General features: G+C 49.6%; 2 protein-coding genes across 3 annotated transcripts in view; one reads left to right on the top strand and one right to left on the bottom strand.

Annotated features, from left to right (window-relative positions):
• Positions 1 to 23,539, bottom strand: part of ssp3 (SCAPER domain-containing protein short spindle 3) — a 113,243-nt gene that overhangs the window by 27,248 nt on the left and 62,456 nt on the right. The gene's annotated exons all lie outside the window — the stretch shown is intronic.
• Positions 365 to 23,247, top strand: LOC149342881 (uncharacterized). The gene is made up of 5 exons (XM_089542778.1): positions 365 to 649; positions 1,995 to 2,003; positions 11,355 to 11,900; positions 20,013 to 20,565; positions 23,189 to 23,247. The coding sequence occupies exons 1-5, from the start codon at positions 365 to 367 to the stop codon at positions 23,245 to 23,247; spliced, it is 1,452 nt and encodes a 483-aa protein (XP_089398904.1).

Below are 23,539 nucleotides of genomic sequence, written 5' to 3'. Positions count from 1 at the left end.
CCGCTAGTTGCAGTACAAACGAATCTAGCTCCGCATTTGTGATGAGGCTTACACAAGACTGCGGCGGAGGCGAACCCGCTCAGGCCATCCATCAAGTTTGCAACAAAGCTTCCCCTTTCGGCCGTCTGCCTGATATCGTTACGTGGTCCCGAGGGCAATGAAGGCGACGCTTATTTCGTCTAACATTGAAAACCTGCCTGGTTACCTCTGAAGTTCGCACTGCTGTCCCGTACGAGACGGGGGATGGCGCAGCAACAAGCCGAAAGCACCAAATCCGGCCAAGCCGAGCCAAAGACGACGACGGCGCCAAGCGTGGTGGCCTAGGCCGACGCAGGGCGGAAAACGGCCGGGCAGGCAACGCACGATGACCGCCATATCGAAGACCACCGCGCCGACGACCGAGATGAAGACGCGATTCGCGCCCACCGTTTTCGACGACGAGGAGGAGGAAGAGGATGACACGTCCTTTTCCAGCTCGACGACGGCGCTTCAGCCTCCGCCACCGCGCAGCGTGGCCCCCAAAATGGTACTGATGGCCTGCACGCTCGCCTTCGTGGTCAGCTTCGTGTTCTCGGTCGCGTTCGCCCTCCTCACCCGCGGCAGCCCAGTCGGAGAACACAGCAGTACCAACGCCCTGGTCCAAACGAAGGTGGGTGTCTCAAGAGCACGCCGCGACGACGCTGGAGCCTCCTCGCCCGAACACGCGCACCTGAGAGCTCCCGGGGTTTACCAAGTGTGCCTGGTCCAGCTTAGCGATATACACGCCGCATTCGCGGAAGCAAAACTTTCTGCGCCCCGCCATTTCGGTGATGCGGACAGCAAAGGTGGCGGCTGTTGCCATGGCAACCACTCATGGCACGTGGCCCCGGTTCCATCATTCAGCTCTAAGTAATGGCTGTAATGGCAGAAACGTGGAGGCTAACGAAAAGGGTACAACTTAAGGACAGCGCAGCAAGCTATTGAAAGAAAAATGATGGGTGTAACGTTAAGACACAGAGTAGGGCAGAGTGGGTCGGGATCAGACACGGGTCAATGACACCCTAGTCGAAATCTAGAGGATGAACTGTACTTGGGCAGGACATGTAATGCCCTGCCCAATGTAATGGCCGAGGGTCCTTAAAGGGGAGCTGCATCACTTTTTTTTTTTCAAGATTAGGCAATATTCAAGGATTCAAATCTATATAGGTTGTAGGCAAAGCATGCCAAGCGTTTTTGCGCTAGCATTTAAAATAGTGACGTAATCAACAACTGAATTCTAGGCTCCTCTTCAAAACAACGGAGAAGTGCGGGAAAGTTTGGTGTGACGTCACGGAAGGTAAGATTTATCGCTTCCGTCAGCCACACAACTGCCCTGCCTCGTTTGATGCTGCCAAACAACTCTCGGCAGGCTTTGCCTTCAGTGGTGTTCGTTCCCCCCCCCCCTTCAAAGCAAGCCTTTATGCGTTGTAAATGCCCCGGTACCTTCGATAACGTCATCATGCACCCTCCACTTGGCGCTTTGTGCTGCTGCGAAGCTTGAAGGGCATCGCAATTTTAATCGGCGATTATGTTACTACCTCAAATGCGAGTCCAAAAAGAACTTCGCATGCTTTACCTACGTGTTTCGCCCATTAGACCCCTTTTGAACTCGTCGATTTCTAAAATCTATGCAGTTGCCCTTTAAAGGGACTACGCAATAAATTAATTGAGATTACGTAAAGATAGGCAATCCATCATTCGTCACCCCAGCGCAAGAATTTTTGAGCTAGCATCAATAACAACGAAGTTATAGACGATTAAAAATCACGCTCCTCTCCCCCCTCACCTCGTACGCGCGGGGCACCATAAAAAAAATAAAGAAAACAGCTCCGGGACTGGGCTCCGCCCATGAATACGTCATTCGCTGACGTTCGGGTTACGACTTCCGGTTGTCGCACTCCCGAGGAGCAGCGTGCGTCGGCAGCGTCTCTCCGGTCTCTGCGCTTTCTTGGCGCCCGAACTCGCGACAGAAAGAGGCGGCAGAGGTAAACTGAAAACATGTGCATGAAGGCAATGCCCTGGCTCGCGCTTGCCCGAGGGGGTCGCGCGGCGGCTCGAGCAGACGATTTTCACCGCTACCGGAAGTGTGCCCGTGATGTCGTAGCTGCCGCGGCTCGAGCGAATGACAGCGTGTGGTGGCCTGCCGACGTCATGGGAGTAGTGACGTCTGTTTTCCCGATTTTGGTTTCAAAATGGCTTCCTACGAAGACACCAAACGGCCCGCGAATTTAAAAAAAAACACGATTTTTAAAAAATCATAATAAATTGCCGGCTCAGTTCCGAAGACTCATACTTGGTGTCAATGCTTCTGAGCATCACTTCTAACATTTACAAGCGGCTTTTAATTATTTGCATGGTCCCTTTAAGGGTACCAGACTGGATTCCAAGGGAAGGGAAACGTAGCAGGGGGCGGCAGAAAGTTAGGTAGGCGAATGAGTTAAAGTTTGCGGAGATGGGCCGCCGCCGCTGGCACAGGACAGTGTTAACTGGACAGACATGCAAGAGGCCTTGATCCTGCAGTGGGCGTAGTCAAGATGATGATGATGAATCGCTGTGGCTCACGGTCGAACGGTCTTCTCATCGCTTCGAAAAACAACGCGCCGAGCACTCGCCTGTCCTTTGTTCGTACTTTCTACGCTTTTTAGTTGGTAGCTTTTTACGCTTTTTTAGACGGCGCGCCAATCACCTATCCCAGTTATTTTACGTACTCTGTGGCAGTGCAGTATAAGCTACTAGCACAAGGTGACCAGTTTGCACGCGCGCTTTGTCGCATTTTTGGCCTGAACGAACGAAACAGATCTATAAGTGACGGCTCGTTCTCGCAGCTTGTGATGCTGTTTCAGTTAAAGTTCGTGAAAATTCACGGAGCGTTCAACGTGTGAAATTTTCCACAAGTTTCATATAAAATCAATATCTGTCACTGTAGGGACGCAACTGTCGGTAACTGTTCTGCCATGAGAAAACCATTTAAAATGGAAGAAGATCGCGGTGTTTGGAGTGTAACAAACGAGTCGTTAGTTGAATAAAATGCAGGGTGGATTACAATTTGGCAAGCGACGCGGCGCCACGGCGCGCTCAGTCCAGGCGGCACGCAAGAGCTATCCCATAACATAACGCATAAGTTTCATCAACGCTAGGACATCAAAAGGCAACTAAGCCAACAGCACTAGTTCGCTGCAGCAGCCGCACACGTTGGAGAGGTTAAGGTAGCCGATATTACTTCGGTTTTCTCTCTCTCTCTCTCTCTCCACACACACACACACACACACACACACACACACACACACACACACACACACACACACACACACACACACACACACACACACACACACACACACACACACACACACACACACACACACACACACACACACACACACACACACACACACACACACACACACACACACACACACACACACACACACACACACACACACACACACACACACACACACACACACACACACACACACACACACACACACACACACACACACACACACACACACACACACACACACACACACACACACACACACACACACACACACACACACACACACACACACACACACACACACACACACACACACACACACACACACACACACACACACACACACACACACACACAAAGAAAAAAAAAAGCAGAACCTAAAGCTTGCTCTCCCTAGCAGTCTTGGTGGTCTGTAAAGCGTGCTTCCCCGCCCCAGGAGCCATCTAAAGGAGAAGATCGCTTCACAAGCACAAAGAAGTCGCCACGCTGGTCAGTGAGAAACGAAGCAGCAGCGGAGAGAGGGTGGCCTGGAAAAGTTCAGGTCCAGCAACTCACTCCATGGAGCATGCACTTTGGCAGTAAACTAGAGACAGTGCTCTGTTCGCTGCGTTTTTAACGCCATAGACGAAGCAGGCACGCCTCTGTACGACGAGCCGCCTCGTGTACTGGAGCGTCTGGTTACTATTGTCATGCAACGAAAGGCACTAAGCAACATCGGAAACGGGCTGCACTTCACAACTGCGAGAGAAATCACACCTCACGAAATTTTGTTCACGTCCGCTAAAGACGGTGGTGGTGGTGGTGAAAACATATATTAAGAAGGGACAGGAGGTATGCTTGGATCAGACCGTAAGGGACCGACCTTACAAGCACTAGGTGGAGATCCCAGTATAGGACCCCAGTGGCGGTAGACGCGATTTGACCGTAGTGCATCGCCACAAAGACGTTTACAAAACAAGGAAAAATTGGTGATCGACGGGTCGACCCAACGGTACCGCGTGACCACGATTCGTCACCGCTGCATTGGAAGACGCGCAAAATTCGTCTGTTTTCCTTTTAACTTTCCCCCATTTACATGACGCATAAAGATTCGTTTTCTTTTTTGACATCGACATTTATTGCGAATTTCTCTCTTTGTTGTTACTTTCTTACGGTTCTGACACATTTGCTGCCTGAACCGCGGCACTCGGCTCATCACTCGTAGAAGGAACCGCTTCAATCACGCACTGATGTCAGTGAAAAGCGCCTTAAACCCACTCTAAAATCACTGCGCGCTGCGACCCATTTTTATTCTTCACAAAGCCAACAGGTTACAAGTTCCTTCCACGGCGCACCATCCCCTTCTCTCATCCCCCTCACCCTAATATCCCCTCTCCAGCGTATACCTCTCTCCCACTTTACTTCATTCCCCGCGCATACCTCTCCTCCGCACCGTTCCTCCTCACCCACCCCAGCTTCGGTTTATTTATTGCGAAAGCAATACTACTCCCAAGAACGGCCTTCCGCGTAGCGTCGGCCACTTGGCACGTTTGACCTTTAAAATGACCCCTGACATCATACCATGCCTAGTGACGCAACAGCGTGACGTCATACCAGGAGCGAGAGACCGGCTACCAACTCGGCTCTTCGGGTAACGGCGGCCGCTTGGCACGGCGCGCCGCGCTCTTCCCACTAGACGCGCTGCATATGCAGTATAAAACACCTGCTTTCGCAGCCTACCAGGCTTAACCAAAGCTAAGCCCCCGCCAATTGTTTTCCTCTCTACTTCCTCTACACTTTTAATGGCTAACGCATCATTTGAAAGAAGAAAACATGCAACTAAAATTGGCGTCTATTGTCCTTTAAGGAACCGACAGCGAAATTTTAAGGACCGAATTTTCTTCGGCGCAAACGGAAAGTCAAGGGGCCCGATTCAGCAACGGTTTCGCCAGAAACGCTGTAGAAAATGCTGATAGAGAATTTTCTGATAAGTGGATGCCCCCGTTTTTATGCATCCTGATGCTGTAAATCTTTACTAGCGAGTGCGATAGCGACTGCACGCCGTCAAAAAAGATGTATTAAATATTAGGCGAAAGCTTGAAAATAGCCTTAAGAGTAGACGCGACAGCGCCTTCTCCTCTCTTCTTTATTTTCCTTTTCTTTCTCATATCTATACACACCGTCTGTTTTAGTACAATGAAGCAACATAACACTGTCTTTTCATTCCGCGCAATTTCTGACGCCTAATTGGCATATTTATATTTGGTCCCGTTTTTGGACAACACTGTGCGCACACCATTTGTCCTTTTTTTTAAGCTCCATATTCCACACAACCAGCAGCGGCATTCGCTCACTCCTGCCGCACCTGAACGAGGAGGATTTCGCCACTTGATTCGACACCGAACTAGACCGAGGCTCAGAAGGAAAGAAGAAGAAGAGCGCCACGAGGGAGGGGGCCGGCCACAGCAGCAGCGACAAGGCCATCACCGCGCTCCCGCGGTGACGACAGGGAAGAGGAGCTCGGTCCGGTCCCGCCCGGTCCCCCAAGCGCAGAGGCTCCACGATGGCGTTCCGAATGCCCACCGCGATGACCATGAGCCAGATGGACTCGGACGAAGACTCCGACATGGCACCGCCTCCGCCCAAACCCGGTGCGGGAATCGAGCCCAAGCTGATCGTCATCGTGGTGGTGGTGACCGTGGTGGTCTCCACCGTCGTGTCCCTCGTCGTGGGACTCATCCTGAGCGCAGTCTCCTCCGAAGACACCACGAACGCCACGGGGGCCGCCGGCGCCGCCAAGCCCGGCGGAGCGGTACGAGCGTGGTTTCCAGCGCCACGGCAACCTGATGCCCACCGCTGTGCTCAGCGGCGGAGTGGGTGGTAGTGGAGGGGTGCTGATTCGTCCAACGCAGCGGCTGCTTTATTCCGATATGATAACATGACAGGGAAGCGAGAAGGAAAGGGATGAGGCCTTGCCTTAGAGCCTCCTTCGTAGGGCCCTACGCGTCACGTGATGTTCGTGGCGTAGCAGTCTGCCCGTTGCGTATGGGAACTCGCCATGTTTATACACGGGAGGAGGTTGAGGGACTTCCTTTCTTCACATCATGACGCAATAAAGCAGCTCGCTTCAGGAGAACCAGCTCCCGCGCTGTAAACTTGGAAGAGGGGGGGTTCCTGAATGAAGGCGTGAAAGATGTTTAAAGGGACACTACAGGGGAATACTAAGTCAGGCTAGAATGATGTTGGCGTCATGCGATAGCAGATATGTCATTTTTACCGAAAAAGCGAAGCTTCTATAAACCAGAAAACTGCGTAAAAGCGAAGTACACATGGCGCGACCATTTGCGGATGCGTGCAGCAGCGGTTGGTGACGTATTTAAATACGAGCTTTCGCGAGGAACGCTATTTCGCCGTCGAAATAGAGGACAGCAGCGCGACGAGCGCAGCCAATAATGAGAAGAGTCTCATTACTAAAACAGCTCAAAACAAACGAGAGAGAGAAAGGTTGGACACAAAATTCAGAGGTGCACTTTGTTGACCTAAATTGCGGTGAGGCGGAAGACTTAAGCGCGGTGTTGCTTTCGTCTCTAAGAGTGAAACGCGACAGCATCTTGCAACGCTGCCAGGGAGTCCATAGAACGCCATCGCCCATTAGGTTCTACGCCTTGCTCGTCGGTAAATTGGCCGTTGAGGAAAGGAAATGTATCTGTCGCTCATAACTCGGTGGACACCTAAACCTTGCTGTAGTGGGAAAGGAGGAAGATGGGAGTGAACGAAGACAACTAATTCACTAGACGCGCCTTTGTTCATTCCAAACCATCAAGCTGGCATGTCGGAGTGGTTAGCATGCTCGTCTCGCACTCCGGAGACTGAGGTTCGATTCCCGAACTCAACCAGTTTCTTACTCGGTTTTATTTATTTATCTGGCCTGACTAAAAAGGTTAATTAGGCTAATTGGGTAATTAAGCAGTTAACTAAACTCAGTCCCACTTACTTGGAGCATCACTATACGATCCCTTTAATTGGTTGCATGGTTACTAGCCAAAGTACTATTGGCCCCGTTTGAAATTCGCGCACTGTGGCATCACGACCATTTCCACCATTTGAAAAGCGTGACCTTTCTGTCGACAACTCCTGCTTACAACGATGAGGCATTAAAGGCTTCCGCCTTAAAAACGAGCGCTGAATCTTTCGCCTCGCATTCTGCGCACACAGGAGCGTGTGACCTTTGTGCGCAGCGTGTTCAGAACCGCAAGCTGTCAGCGATATTCGCGCTTTGTTCAACTAGCTAGGCGGCCAGTGACTGTTTCGTTCTCACTTCATCCGTCGAATCGGCTAATCTGTGGAGGCTGCGGGCGTTCTGAATGTGCGAAGTGTCTTCTTTTTTTCTCTTAGTACGTTACAAGACCGGAAGCGGGCAGAGTGGGTGAGGGAACAAACGCGAGTTAATGGCATCCTAGTCGAAATCAAGAGGAAGAAATGAACTTAGGCAGGGCATATAATGCGAAGGCAAGATAACCGCTGGCCCTTAAGGGTAACGGAGTGCGTTCTAAAAGAAAGCAAGCGTAGCAGGAGGCGGCAGAAAGTTAGGTGGGCGGATGAGACTAAGAAGGTTATGGGGATACGGTGGCCGCAGCTGGCGAAGGAGAGGATTAAATGGAGAGACAAGGGAGTCTCCTTTGCCCGGCAGTGGGCGTAGCCAGTCTGCTGATGATGATGATGACGCGCTCATGCAGACAGGCGCATGCATGCACGTCGTCAACGTGTGACGCGCGATAAGGGCGCATGGTCTTCCATGTTTCCTGCGCCGTGGAAAGGCAGATATGCTTCGGAGTACACTAAAATATACCTCAGAAGCGCCACGTGCATGCAACGTCATTTCTCATTTAGCTTATTAAGAAGAACGTTTCCCAGCGCGGGTCATCATGCATGCGGTACAAACTCTGATTTTAGCGCCTTTCGTTCGAATGCCTGTGGCGAAGCTGTAGGTTACAGATGCGATACGCAGCTAAGCTGGTATTAGCGGTATACGCGCTGTAGAGAGAAAAACGTTCAACCAGCTGATGCGTCGTGTTCGTCAAGATTATGCGTGCATTACAGAATGTACCCCGACACTTTTCCGGTTACAACCCCGCAGGAATGAATTCACGAACGCAGAAGCTGCACCAACACATCAGAGCAATCAATTACAAGGGTCGTCTGCGATCACAATTACTGCGTAGCTAATCAACAAACACGCGATAAATCGGCAGCACAGAGCGTTGTTTGATGAGCAATGGGCAAGCAGCTTCCACTCAGATGTGGCGCTGAATGAAACGTCAGAGCGCGACTGCTCCACGCACGCTTTTGAGGATCCCTCGAAGCATATAAACGCGTAAACACTTCACGCCAGCACACAACGCGCTGAAGGCCACATGTTCGGCCCGTCGTCGTCGCCACTGTATACGAGCATGGGAACGATAAGCAGTTCATTCTGCAGTCTGCGGCTGCCCTGGGCAACTTCACTTAAGTTTCTGTCGCCCCCACGGAGCCTACTTCTATTACTGTAAACACAAATACGCCTATATGGGGGTAAAAATTAAGTAATCTGTCCTCCAGTACACTCCTTTTTTATAAAGGGGAGCGCGGTAGAGAACTGACTACTCCCTTTATACTCCATTCTGTTCAGAGCGTACCGTACGCGTAGCAAGGAGACGCAGCCGCACGCGATGCAGCCAGCAGAGAGGGCATCTGCCTTTCACTAAAGCAGAGAGGGAGGGGGTGACGGCTGAAACGGCACGCATTTGCACTTTGCCACCGCGACCACTGATTTGTTGACTTCCGGTTTTCGGTTTCCGGCCGCGTTTTCGGTCCTTGGTAGCGGCGCCCCTGACTGGACGTCACAGGAATGACATAACTGTGCATTTTTCGCCCAAGGCTTAGATATGTAGGGTTCCGGGACTTTCATTTGCTGTTTTCTAGTCAACGCAGTCGCCTTTCCGCGCAGAAAAAAAAAAGAAAAGAAAACGTTGGTAGTGTTCGCGAGCAATAACCTATCCGGCTTACTAGTAGAGTTTATATAGTGTCCCGTTAAAGAAGCAGTAGACCTTGCGCAAAGCAATTTTTTTCTGAGTGTGGAGGCCAGCCAGAAAGAAATTCTTAAATACCAGGCCCTGGACAAAGCCAGAGCATATTTCGCCTTTTTCACGAGATTTGCTGCCCTTTGGGGATGCCCGGAAATCTAGCTAACTCACGTGGCCGACGCAGTGACCATCTGGTTCCATGAAATGTACATGCGAAGAGCAAGTGCGTGCTTGACAGCTGCCTCCATCTGTCATTTGCGCCTGTCGCTATAGCATGAACTGCGCATGCGCACTAAAATCTGGTGGTTTTTTAACCAGCGCAGCTCGATGAGGAAAAGCTCGCACGCGCAGAATAGCCGTGTGAAAAAGGTGGATCATGACTGCCTTCGCACAGGCATGCCTATAGCAAAACACGACAATACAGCCGAGGAAGATGGCGTATTCTGCACAGACATGGCGAAACGAGTAGTTTATCGTTCAGAGCCACATGAGCTTGCATTTTAAGCGCCCGAACGAGCCTTGTCGCCATACTTCACTGTACAAGACATCCGAGTCCTTTTGAATAGTGACGGCAGTAACGTTCATGACAGGTAGCATGATGTGTCACAGCCGGTCTCTTTTGTTTAGCACATACGTCCCTTTCAAGAGCTGTAGCCATTATCCACCGACCTGCCACTGAGTGGAGGGATGAGGTAGGACGACCGCTTTAAAAATTAGCTGCGGCGACCTGAGAAAATATTGCGAAGTTGTGCTTAGACGGAAGCCGACTCACACAGAAAAAAAATAAGGACCCGTTACAACCTGCGGGCTCAGTGTTCCCACCTTACAGCAAGCCCACATTAGATGCCTAAAAACCAACGAAGCAGTATTTAGCTAAGGTATATCCACAAGTTTACACTATAAGCCGACGTAAATAAATACGGCGCTTTTCAATCACATGGAACAGATCGACCAAATTTTAGAGACAGGCGTAGGACAAGGACTGGCTACAGTAAATAAAATAAAACTTGAATCCTAGCAACAACGGACCAAATAAGCTTATGAACTTTTGTAAGCCTTGCTCAGCACTTTTTTTTACACAGTGCGTGCAATCTGGATAAAAAGAAAAAGTTCGCAGGCAACTGCGACAGTAAATAGACAATGCCGCTGTAGCATGAAACTTCCTCACGTAGACACCATTTCGTCCCTACGACACGTCTGTGCTAAGACCGCTAAGGTACCCAAGACTCTAAGTCAGTCTTGTAAGTCTACCCTTCACCGCCACTCTTCATCATCATCATCAGCCTGACTACTCCCACTGCAGGGCAAAGGTCTCTCCCATGTTTCTCCAATTAACCCTGTCCTTTGCGAGTTGCGGCCACCGTATCCCCGCAAATTTCTTAATCTCATCTGCCCACGTAATTTTCTGCCGCCTCCTGCTACGTTTGCCTTCTCTTGAAATCCACTCCGTTACCCTTAAGGACCAGCGGTTATCTTGCCTTCGCATTACATGCCCTGCCCAAGCCCATTTCTTCCTCTTGATTTCGACAAGGATGTCATTAACCCGCGTTTGTTCCCCCACCCGCTCCGCCCGCTTCCGATCTCTTAACGTTACACCTATCATTTTTCTTTCCATAGCTCGCTGCGTTGTCCTTAACTTAAGCTGAACCATCTTTGTTAGCCTCCACGTTTCTACCCCATAGGTGAGCACCGGTAACATACAGCTGTTGTAGACTTTTCTCTTGAGGGATATTGGTAAACTGCCATTCATGATCTGAGAGAACCTGCCATATGCGCTCCAACGCCACTCATATCTTAGAGCAAGTGAATGTTGCACCAGGAAAGAAAAAAAAAATCATTGGTTTTGGTAAGCGTAGACGAAAGCGACAACTTCCATATTCACGTTATCTGTACCACAGTGCAACTCCGTGCTCTCAACTCTCGCGGGCAGAGAATCGCAGCGCGTGGGGACGGCGGGGCAAGCGCCATACTGCGGCCCAGACGCACAAGTCATGCTCTTCCCGATGTCGCAGGTGTGCCCCGCGATGCCCACGTGTCCAGGTGGCACGCCCTGCTCGCCCGGACTGCCCTGCGCGCCGGCAGCGCCGCAACCGCCATTCCCGCCTCCTCTGCCGCCGCAGGGAAGGAAGAAGCGCGAAGCGATCCTACCGGGCGCGTTCCAAAGTGGCGAAGACCCGTCACCGGACGACGAGGACGACCAGAGATCACTCGACGACGACCCACCCCCTCCTAACGACCCGCCCTCACCTAACGACTCATCTTCCGACGACTCGTCCTCTTCTGACAACTCTACCCCCGATAAGGTAGACTCGCCGGTGCCTCCTGACGGCCTGAATCCCGTGCCAGACGACCCAGCCCCGGCAAACCCGCCACCACCCCCGGCAAACCCGCCACCACCTCCGGCAAACCCGCCACCCCCGTTACCCCCGGCAAACCCTCCAGTCCCTCCAGGACCGCCAGGACCGCCAGGCGGGCCACAACCGGGGCCGCCAGGACAGCCCTGCCCGCCCACACTCCTGTGCCCCGGTTTCAACTTGCCGTGCACGCCGGGGAGCGTGGTAAGCGCCAGCAGTGCGTCGCACCGCTAGAGTTGCGGCTGTTTCGCAAACGGAGCGGGAAGCTAGCGGGCGTGCTCCTGTGAGGGCGCTAAGTATAGGCGAGAGACGGTGGCCTCCACCCCCCGCAATTTTTCCAGCCGCACCAAGAAATGTGGTACAGTAAACAGTTTTAGCTGTGCGTCCGCAAGGGCTTAACGTACGCAAGGAGCTTGCGGGGACCGTAGTGCGCATGCGCAGAACGCAAGCGCGAGCCCTGCGTCTTGCGTACGTACGGAAGCCAACAGACTTTGCGTTGCGTTGCTTGCGTGGTTAACGTTGGCAACATGGCGGCGCCCTGCACGCCCACTTCGGACCTAATACTGCATCGCCGCTGCATTTTTCGACGCGATAGCTCGCTCTAAACGGTTGTATTCACTTTTATTTTGCGCATTCTCACCCCTATGCAATGATATAGGCAACAAGTAGTCATCGTTTTTTAGATAAATTCAAGAATTCCTTGACGTAAAAAGCCTATCTACGGCGTACACTGTTGTCATAGCAACGACCCCCGGTAAAGCACTTCTCCAACTTTGCACTATAATTTTTCATTTGATTCAACTGATTTACACTTAAAGCCTTAGGAGCGATGCAAAGGGGGAAAGCATCTGGTGAGGATCAGGCAACCGCAGATCTGCGGAACGACGGAGGGGATTTTGTGCTGTGGAAACACTAGCCACCCTGTCTATACCCAATGACTTTTAACCTCGAGCGTACCAGATGCTTAGAATAACGCTAACATCACCTTAATCCATAAGAAAGAGCACGTCAGGGACTTGAATGCTGGTACGCGATACGTGAGGTTTAAAGTCCGGAAGCGACACATAAGGGCTATGCGTAGACCGTGCACTTTCCAGTTTTAACCGAAAAAGATTATAAACATCCGCCGGAAAAAAAAATAAAAATTCTGAATCGGCTTTTTATTTTCATTTATTTCAAAACACTGCAGGCCAATGCTTGACCCAAACGGGACTGAAATGCATACTTTCTGTATACAAGTAATAGAATGAAAGCATACAATTTCTAGCAGCATACAAACCGCAAGAAATAAAGGAGCACACTAATTTAGATTTAAATAGCCGTTGCAGTTCGCCAACGATATCTTCAGAATAAAATACATGCGTCGGCAAAGAATTCGCTTCGACAGTTGTAGGGGAAAAAAAACTATTTCAAAGTGTTAGTTCCAGCGGTGACTGGCGCAAGCCAGCGTTCGTGAACATTACGACGAGTTATTCTTACCGGTGGAGGTTTAATGCAGTGTGGAAGTTTACTTTTTCTAGTCAAGTTGTTTCAGAGAAATGTCAGTTGATTTATTTTCCTGCGGGTTTCCTGTGTTTTAAGGTTATTTTAGTGCACTGACTACGTTAAGGATGATAGGAATCTTCTATATTTTTCAGGTATGAAACAAACAGCTTTCCTATTTGATTTTTCAAGCTGCACGATGCCCTTTTTTGTGCAGAGGTCCCGCACTGGTGAAGCAAGTTAGAGTAAATGTCGTACGCAAGTATCATAAGTAATTTCTTTAGGTGAGCTAGAGCAGATACTAATTTTCTTTGTAAAGTGAAAATTGTAAGAACACCGGACGACCATTTTATCCCAGCAAACTTTCCTACAACTTTCCTCTTCAAAGCACGAATCCTGGGCAGGCACGCAGAGCGCCTGATTCAACCCCCGCCGCGGCGGTCGTGATTCGATGGAGGCGAAACGCAAAAGGCACCCGTGTGCTGTGCGATGTCAGTGCATGTTAAAGATCCCCAGGTGGTCGATATTATTCCGAAGCCCTCCACTACGGTGCCTCTTTCTCTTTCTTCTTTCATTCCCACCTTCCTCCCTTCCCTCACGGCGCATTTCAAGTATCCACAGAGAAGTGGGGGAATTCCTATTCTATATCTGCCATTTTCCCGTCATCCTGGTTTTGCTCTAGTTTCTCCGCCTTTTTCCTCTCATCAAAACAATTTTTTTTTTTCATGTAGAACAGTACCACCGATATTTAACGCACTTTGATGAGAATATCGCTTTAAGACTTCAAATTCCTCCTTCAAAGAGCACAGTGGGCATTGCCGAGCCCCTAAGCGTAGGGAGCCGACTCGAATGTAAGGAAGTTGCCCCCCCCCCGAATTTTACTGGTCGGTGCATGGAGCCATTTTTTTTTTTTTTGTCTACGGCGAGAAAAGCTTAAATTCTGCCGAGCTCAAAAAAACGATTAGTAGCTGTCTCGGCGGAGAATACTGGACGACGGCTCTCACGAAGAGCTGCTAGGAACTACAGCGCAAGATCAGTGCTCATTATTACCTTAGTGGGTCCTTAAAAAAAAAATGAGCCCCTCAACGATGATGCCTTATCAAGCTCTCACCGATGTTGTGAAGTATTAAGACCCTTTGTATTCTCCCTTTCTCAAGAGCATCGACGTCGCCAAAGAGACGAACCAAAAGCTCGAACCATTTGCCTAAACTCTAGAATATCCTCAGAAGATTCTAAGCAATGGCTTTCCTGTACCAGAGATTTGCCTCGTTACTGGAGATTATGAACACACTTCAGTCGGCGAAGAACCTCGTATACGAGAAGTGTCCTTTCCTTGAAGTGAAACTAGTCGGCCCGCTAAAGAGGTGGAATCAGGCACCAGCAGTAGGCCACTGAAGCCTCCACAGCCTAATGAACATGGTAGATGAGATGAGGACTTAAGAATGTAGTGCGCAGAATTTTTATGGTTCATGCGGTTTAACGTCACAAAGCGACTCAGGCTATGAGGAACGCCGTAGTGGAGGGCTCCGGATCATTTCGACCACCAAAAGGGTGTTCCTTAGCAAATGCAGCCCGCCCGTACTATGCCCCCTTTGAAGCAGCCCCGTGGCCGGCTATGCAGTGCAGGTGCGGAAACTGAGCGCGCGCTCCGCTGCTCCCAGCTCGGCCAAGCCGCCTCAAGCAGAAACCTATGCAGCCAGCGATCCAAGAATCACAAACGCCACACGTTAAGTTGCCATAAAGCCACGGTGTGCTCCGTAATGTCCGCACGTAGCACAGCATCGCAGAAGAGCACAGAACGCAAAACTGGCCACGTTGACGGTGACTGACGTTCGCGCAACTAAAAAAAAAAACAACAAAAAACGGACAAGAGGCAGACAGAATCGCAACGCTCGCGTTGTGTACAGCTCTCCATTTTTTTTTTTTAATAAATTCACGAACAGACGAGCAGAGGGGTTGTGTCACAGCAGAATAGCCTAGCAGACGACGCTGCAAATGGCAAGCTCTCTGTGCGCCTGCGCGTACTGTCGTCCGCTTCGCAACTGCGGTCCTGCTTGGGAGTCGGCACGCTGAACGACCGTCTGGTCGACACTCCCGTGACCATAGAGTTTCTCACTGTTGACTAGAGGGAAAGTTGGCGGCCCTCCACTTCATCCACCACGGACGACCAAGCCGTGCCGGGAAGATAACGGCTTCGGATCGACATCTGGTGGCTTGTTGACTGTGCTACGGATTGGATTTTTTTAGCTGTTCAGTTTCGTTTTCCCTGATGATCTGTATGCTTTGTGGTGTGGTTATCCAGCTACGCACGCAGTTCATTTCAGATCCGAAGCATCCGAAGGCGCTTGACTCGAAGTGAGCTGAGCATAGTGTCTGGTGCTTGCTAGGCCTAAAGTCCGTTTGCCCCATAGAGTTTCTTACTATTACCTAGAGGGAAAGCTGGCAGCCCGTCTATGGGAGTTTGCATGGCGACCCCTCGAGACCACTTCAGCCACCATGGGCGCTCAAAGCATCATGGGGCGGTGAGCTACTTGTTGCGGAACTGCAACTTTTGGCCAAAAAATAATAGAAAAATAAAGCTGTTTGATAACTACAAACGTCCTAACATTCAATATCTTGTCTAATGATTGCACCAAACGAGCAGAAAAGCATTTAAGTGCAAAGTTTGTCCAAAATTAGAGACAACTCGCTCTCCTATTGGCCTAGTAATGAACACTATAGAAACAAATATTTCGTACTTAACAGGCGCACTTTTAAAAGTAAATATGTTTTCAAAAAAGATGTTGTCGCTTAAATACTATAAGAGGTTTTTTAATGGCATTTGGGAAAAGTGAAACCTTTTATTGGCGTCGTGTGTCGTCGCGTTTTCACTACTATGGGTTTTGCCCACTGCGTTCGCGCGAAAGTCGTCTGCGCACACACGAACAGCGTTTTCGGAATGAAAAATTTTAGTAGTGCCACTCCATGTTCCCGAAAAACTACGACTGTCTCGCAACAAGTAGCTCACCGCCCCATGATGCTTTGGGCGTCCATGGTGGCTGAAGTGCAGCGCCGCCAGCTTTCCCTCTAGGTAATAGTAAGAAACTCTATGGTTTGCCCCCTCGCTGGGCGCCATTTACGCAGCAAGCTGGGTTTGTCCAGCAAGGAACCTGTGCTACCTGTGCACTGAAAGCTAAAAGCAGCGAACAAAGTTTTTTTGTGAAGCGAGAACTCAACAGTCTGGTGCTGTGACCACTCTGCACAGTTCTCGTAGGAGTCTCGGTGACACTCGTCTTTTAAAAAACGCAAAGCACTTCGACAAGCTCAACTTATGCTAACCATACGTACTCGTTGAGGAATGCATTTGCTTCATCTGGCGTTGGCCGCGCACTGCATGTAGGAACGACTTCCACCTCGCGAGTTAATGTTGCATGTTAGCATGAACACGGCTGTCACTTACGGGTAGGACAGGTTTCCGCTTCCCAGTTCATGTTTTTCTTGGCAAAATCTGTAAGCGCAGCCCCAGAACATGGCGAGAGGGTCACTTAGCACACGCAAACCGGTTCCTCATAGAAAAGCATGGGTTCGGGCAAGTTTATTATGCCACGAACTATAGCCCATGCACGAACATGGGGCGCGAAACCGCAATAGCAGACGACACCAATGAAACGCTTGTTTTTCGCCATGCGAAAACGCGAGCTTTTATAATGTACTATTTCAAGCGTTAACAATTTTTAAAAAGAATATTTGCTCTGAAAAGTGTGTCTGTTAAACGCAAAAAAAAAATTATTTTCGGCCGTTAGCTAAATTTGGCGGCATGAAGAGAGCGCCCTCTCTCATCATAGGAAAATTCGGTGCTCGCTTAGGCCTATCCACTTTTCTGCTCATTTATTGCAATATACAGCATATTTTATTACAGGACATACTGATTGTGGAACAACGCTTCCTTGCAATATATGTTTTGCTAAAATTTGCATTTTGCAGTCGCACTAATGTTCTAGGGCTAACACTAGCCAAGCCAAGCCAAGTACAGTACAGCTGTCTTCCCGGCATTCCCACGGTGGATGAAGTACCCTTTAAGAAACCCGCACAAAGGGTGGCGCAAGCTTTCCCTCTGGGTAGTGTTTAGGAACTCTATGCCCGTGAGATTACTATAAAAAAAATATATAGAGCAGTACGTCTGTCCGCCCCTCGACTCATTTTTTTTTTCTTACTGCGTGGTCATGAAGAGCACATACTTGGTTGGGCCAGTTGGGTAAAAGGTTAAACTTGCCAAGGGCAATGTGCCAAAATGCGCTTTTGCCAAAATGCGCTTTGTCTCACAAGGTATAACCACACACAGCTATAGCGTGAGGCGCTGACGACCATAAACATCACATCTTCCACGCAGGACGCATGCGCCGCGAACACAGCATGAACGGCTCATTTCACCGAGCCTAAGGCCGAACCAGATTTCGCCGTCGATTAGCGTGAAAATTCAGGCACATCTATGCGCATCATACAGGGTGTTTCACCTAAGACTTTACACAATTTTTTAAAATTATGTTTATTGAGTTAGAACGCTTTTTTCGGCATAGCATTGTCAGCGGTGTATACATCGGATTACAGATGCGATGAGTAAACTAGCAGGCTGGTTAACTAATAATGAATAGTTAACTTTTTAAATATTGCTCCTTAATTGTTGAGAGGCATGTAACCCACCGTAAGTAATATTCATATCTGTTTCTAGAATTTCGTAAACGCGGTTTGCATCGGCGCTGTGGCCCAACAAATTTCGACAAGTTAGGTGCACTCGAGAGGTTGCTTTGCCTGCAAGCTTCTCGAAAGAGCATGTATTTTGGCGCGATGAAGCCAAAATTTGTTGGGCCACAGCGCCCAACATGGTAAGCGCGTTTTCAAAATTCTAAAAACTGATATGGATATTGCTTACGGTGGGCTACCCGCTTCTCAATAAAGGAGCCTAACAGCAACAGTTAAAAAGTTAACTATTCACTATTAGTTCAGCAGCCTGCCAGTTAGACCGTCTTAGATGCATTCGGATGTACTACACCACTGACAATATTATACCGAAAAAAGCGCTTTTCTAACTCAAAACGCCTTTTTAAATTTATGTAAAGTCTTTGGTGAAACAGCCTGCACATAGCGACTCAGCAGAGCAGAACGTTGGTCCACTTGGTGTAGCGACATATTCTGGAAAACTTTGCGCAGAATAACACAAGACGAGAGGGAGAGACACGCACACACACACACGAGCGCTCGTGTATGTATGCGTGTTTCTCCCTGTCTTCACATGTTATTATGCGCAAAGTTTTCCCGAGTATATAGCGAGCAACGCACGCACGCACTGGCTATAAGCCAGACAAAAGTCACACCTAAGTGCAACACGCGCCGAGGATATATAACGTATCCATAAAATTTCCAAGTAGCTACGCCCCCGCTCGAGACAACCCAGAGAGGAGCGCACAGACGACGTAGGCATCCGACTGTAATGCAAGCCCAGAGAAAAACTAGTAGGAACACAAATGTTTTTTTACAAGAACAGTCCGGCGGCCGAGGGGCACGCATTGGCTACTGCACAGGGATGTGTTTAGCAGTCACTCTCGGAGGGGGCGGTTATGTGTGCGTGTGCGTGGAAGGAGGGTCTGAAAATGGGGGCCAGCATACGTAAGCTGGCCCTCGCCCCCCTCCTCCCCATAAAAAAAAAAAAAAACCCTGCTGCGGCACCGGGAGGCTGCAGAGAAGCTGCGGAAAAAGACGTCAGGGCACGCTTCCGTACGCGACCTGATGTCAGTCGATGGCGTCCCTTTAGAAGGACACCTCCAATGTTGAGATTAATACCCCTGTTGTACGGCACTCCTCAAAGACCTCTCGAGAAAAAGTGCTTCACTAAAGGAACAAAACCGGAAAACAGCAACGACGCAGCTACACGGTGCAGCTGAAAAGTCCAACTGTCACTGAACGTTCCGTTCCTTAATTCGATGCACTATAAGGTGCCAGAAAGTGCAAGCTGAAGCCGAGTATTTCGTTCCACTCTTTGAGCTCAGAATTTTACTTGCTTCCTGTGCACGAGAACCGTTGTCACTTTTAGTCGAAAACAGCAACAGCAGGTTTCGTTTATCACCCTGATCACCACAAGCATTCGCTGTTGCTTCTCTACATTTAATGTGTTGTAAAAGATGTTTATCCGAAGCGCAGGTCGGTGGGCGCCTATCGAACAGCGTCACAATGGACACACTCACAGGCGTCACTCTACCTCTTCGCTGCGCTGCTTGAGCTGCTGCCGCTCGGTCCCGTTACAGTGCTAATATCTTAACATAAATGATAGTGTCCAAAAAGTAACACCAAACTTTTTTTTTTTCATACATAAAATGTCTCGAGCTCTGTCACCTGCATACACCTTTCTTGTGTTTATTTTTTTTTTTTTTATGCTGGATGGCGCTGCAGTCGGAGCACCTCGAAGGCCGCTCCTTTGGTCGTCAGGTGTCTCGGACAGCTGACGTGACAGTCAATCACGGCAAAGGCGGAGCTCTTACGACGCGCAGCTGCACACAGTGCACACTTTATCGAAAAAAGACCCGATTCCCAAAGGCGTTTACGATGCCCCTGTGACAAAAGGCATAAAGACGTACCAGAGGGTCCCACCCACAACAACGCGTCCTGTTTCGCGAAGACGTCACAAACTGCATACAGAAACGAACATGCAGCCAGGAGGGGGAGGGTGGGGGGGGGGGGGGGCACGGCAGATTCGCGAGGAGCAGCGGCTCAAACAACGTCCGACGCTTTCACGCAACCGCGATATTAAGAATGTTCCCGCGGCGCGACCTTGTTCACCGCGGTTGTGTCGACCGCGTGCAGTGTCCGGACCCGACCAAGTGCCCGCTCCAGCCCTTCTGCCCAAATTCCATCACACCGTGCACTCCCAACCAGCCGTGCACAGCAGGAGGAGCTCCGCCTCCCCCGCCAGCACCGGGCCAACCCGGCGTACCCGGCGCACCCGTCCCACCGTACCCACCGTACCCACCGGGCCCAGGACCACACCAAAGGATCGCGCGTCGAGACCACAAGACCCCCACGGCAGAGCGCCGTAGCAAGAGGCACGGCCCCAAGAAGGCGGCGGCGCTGCTTAAAAGGGACAAGGCGCGCCAATCCAAGCACCACGCCGCCGCCGGCGGAGAGAAGCGGCACAGACAGCGCGAGCCCGTGGCACCGGGCCGGCGCTGCCAGGCGGCCGACCTCTGCGCCGCCGATGGCCGCTCCTGTCCGACGCGGGGCAGGTGCACCGGGGACGGCCGCCAGTGTGACGTCGGCAAAGCCTGCGCCCAAGACGGCGGCGGCGACTGCGAGCGCCGATGTCCCCTGGAGGCAGGGACCAAGGAAGGGCGGCAGCGCAAGCACAACAGGACGTCCGGTGAGGCAGCGGGGCTTCCAGATGGTCAAAGGTCCCTTTTTCCTTTTCTAGAATGCACCGGTTCCAGGTAAAATGCGGCATCTGTGCTTGAGCAAATTTTGCGCCGCATCAAGGTCATGGACAGTAGGAAGGACGTAAGGGAAGAAGAGACGTATTTCGTATGCCTCCGTCAACGCCCCATCTGGGCCACTGACTGGGTGCAGCTTTGCTCACCAAAATGCAACCCCTGCTAATTGGGCGACACGAAGACTGGGGGCTATAGTCTGATGCAAATCAAGAACGAAGTACAAAATGCTCCTCAAAGGAGGCCCTCCCATTTGAACCACATATTTTTTTTACCTTTTTTCGGTAGTAGTGCTAAAACTCATTTTCCAACAGATACAGGATAGGCGTGAGCCCAACCGCCTAGAGGGCGACCTGGAGTCCTTGGAACAGGGCAGCGTGTTCGCCAGTCGAATTAATCCTAGTTTTCGGCAAAAAAAGTGTGCTTCAGCATGGAAAACCCAAACCTATGTGAGATTTTTTGTGCGTATCTCTAATTTTCCCGCCAACTAGTATACACATTATCAAGGCTTCATTCGAGCCCAGATACACTAAACCGAAGGAAAGTTGCCCCTATCTGTTTCTCCTAAATTGCGAGTCAAGTTACGCTGATGCAACTTCCTCCTAAATTGCGGGTCAAGTTACACTGATGTAACTTGTCAGCAGCACGCTCTTCGCATGCTGAATGTTGTGCCTCGCACGATGAAACTGCAATCTGCATTTTTATCCCTTCCATTTTTTTTTACACGACTCGGCGCTGATCACGCCGCATATGCCACAACTGGGTGATTATCTTTAGCGGTGCACTGCAGCCAACGAAGGCGCGCCTGGTATGGCGGTGATCACCAACTGCGAGGTCACTGCAATCACTGGCAGTAATCAGTTGTTGCATGCCAAATGAGAAGCGGCAATTTTTTTAGATTTTCTCGTCGGAAATCGAATTCCCGGAACCCTTCACGACGGTGTCCCTTTGGGACGTTAAGCCCCATAAACTAAACCAAACCATTCAGCATTTGAAAGTACAATTACACTGACGCAATGAATACAGTTGCAGGGTTCAAGAAACGTACTAAAAAATCTCGCATTTGTACTGCGACTCACAGCTGACTAAGAAAATAAAGGGCAAATGCAAAAAAAAAAAGTTATTTCCCGTCCGAGGTAAGACAAGTCATATTAATCTGAATACGCAGTTGCCGTGGCTTTAACAATATTTTCCTGGATGTCTGATTCACAGCAATTTCTTATAGTACTTCCAAGCATCAAGCGAAGAAAAAAATTATTTCCTGAAAGGATACTTGCATTCCGACTTTTAGGTGCCTCTCTCTTGAGCAGAATTAGCTACAGTGTGCAGAGCAAGTGCCCATTCCCTGTGTTCTATCCGCTGCCAGCTTAAACTTTCTCTGCTTTTCTAGGATCCTTCGCATAAGTCTTGTTTAGCGAGCCTTTAAAGTGGCACTGAAACAGTGTCCACCGAGGATTAAAAAAAGAAAAAAGCCGAAATACTTTTAGATACTGCACCGACCAACATCTTCGCGCAAATTTTATTTTTTTTTTTATCTACCATACGCAGCACTAGAGTGAGTGTCGATTAAAAACGGACTCCGCGTTTTCCCTATTGAATTTATACGGCGGACCGAGCGAGAAAAATTAAAGATTACACACCAGCATCACACTCCGCCCGTTCAAGAGTCGCCCAGCCAACCAAGCTCGTTTTTTTTTATTTTTTGCGAAAGCAACACTATGCTTAAAAACTATTTGGAAAATTCTGAAGAGTTTTACGCGACATGCGCGCTCTGTGGCATTTACTCTGCTCAATGCAAGCATTTGATAGCCACTTTCTGAACCACTTTTCAGGGACCCTTTAATTTAGGCTTTCTCGGCCCCCCTATTTCTGCTCACTTTCAAGAAAATTAAGCAGCATTAAAATAGAACTCCGCTATAGTAAACTCGGCCTTCACTACGGCATCCCTCATAGCCCAAGTCGCTTTGGGGCACAAAACCCCCTTAAACCAAACCATAAATGAAGTCGTAAACGTGATAACTGAACATAAATAATTATTGAAGGACGCACGTTGCTGGGCGAGTAGGTCGTACATACTTAAGCAAGGGAAATGAGCGAAAAAAGACACCGACGAGAAGAGCACCAATCCTTGTGCTCTTCTCGCCCGTGTCTTTTTTTCTCTTTTTTTGCACATTTTCCTTGCTTAAATAAATAAATATTGCATAACGGAACAATAAGAGCAGGGTGCAAGGTATTTCCAAGTGTTTCTTTTATAAATCAACACTTCGGGCTTAGTAAGAAGCCAGAGAGCATAGTCACAGCCATGCAATCACCTATAACTGATATAGCAAAAACCATGATATATAGTAAATATTTTTGCTGGTCCGAGTTACTTTACTATAGGGGGGTTCTACTGTATTGCATTCTATACAGCACCAGTCAAATGATGTTTGCAACCCACAGAATTCACAAAATAAACCGTGTGTGGTGTACCCGAGTCTGTGTATGCATTATGCATTAATGATCGTCCCTTCCCGCCCAAACGTTTCCAGTAAACTGTGGCCCAATTTCTCTTTGCAGAAGGAAGATCTAAAGCACACAAGTCGACCAGCAGCTCAACGGAGGAGGCAGCTGAGTAAAGTTAAGCGGCGGAAAGCGAACAAAAAGACTAAAACGGGTAGCTTGTTCACATGCAAGAAAAAAAAAAAAGGCTGGCTCATCAAAGGCTGCACGCGGTACTTTTCAACTTTCTTGTCTCCAGTCTTTGTCACACAGCATGAACACTGCTGCTTGTCCAACATGCTGCTGCCAAGCAGACTGGCCTGGAATGTTTTGCCACTACTTGCAGTGCAAGGTGCATCACATATACTCTCTTTCTGACGTACGTATCACAGAGCTTGAAAGAGTCCAGTTGACGGATATTCAAAAGGG

The sequence above is a fragment of the Amblyomma mixtum genome, chromosome 5, assembly GCF_055824585.1.
Source record: "Amblyomma mixtum isolate Tamu chromosome 5, ASM5582458v1, whole genome shotgun sequence".
Lineage (NCBI taxonomy): Eukaryota > Metazoa > Arthropoda > Arachnida > Ixodida > Ixodidae > Amblyomma > Amblyomma mixtum.
This window is presented reverse-complemented; position numbering and strand designations above follow the sequence as displayed.

Excerpts from the sequence above, each read along its gene's own strand:
- LOC149342881 (XM_089542778.1), top strand. The coding sequence starts at position 365 with ATGACCGCCATATCGAAGACCACCGCGCCGACGACCGAGATGAAGACG. Across the intron at positions 11,901-20,012 it reads CGTGCACGCCGGGGAGCGTG|TGTCCGGACCCGACCAAGTG; the intron begins GTAAGCGCCAGC and ends GACCGCGTGCAG. Across the intron at positions 20,566-23,188 it reads CAAGCACAACAGGACGTCCG|AAGGAAGATCTAAAGCACAC; the intron begins GTGAGGCAGCGG and ends TTCTCTTTGCAG.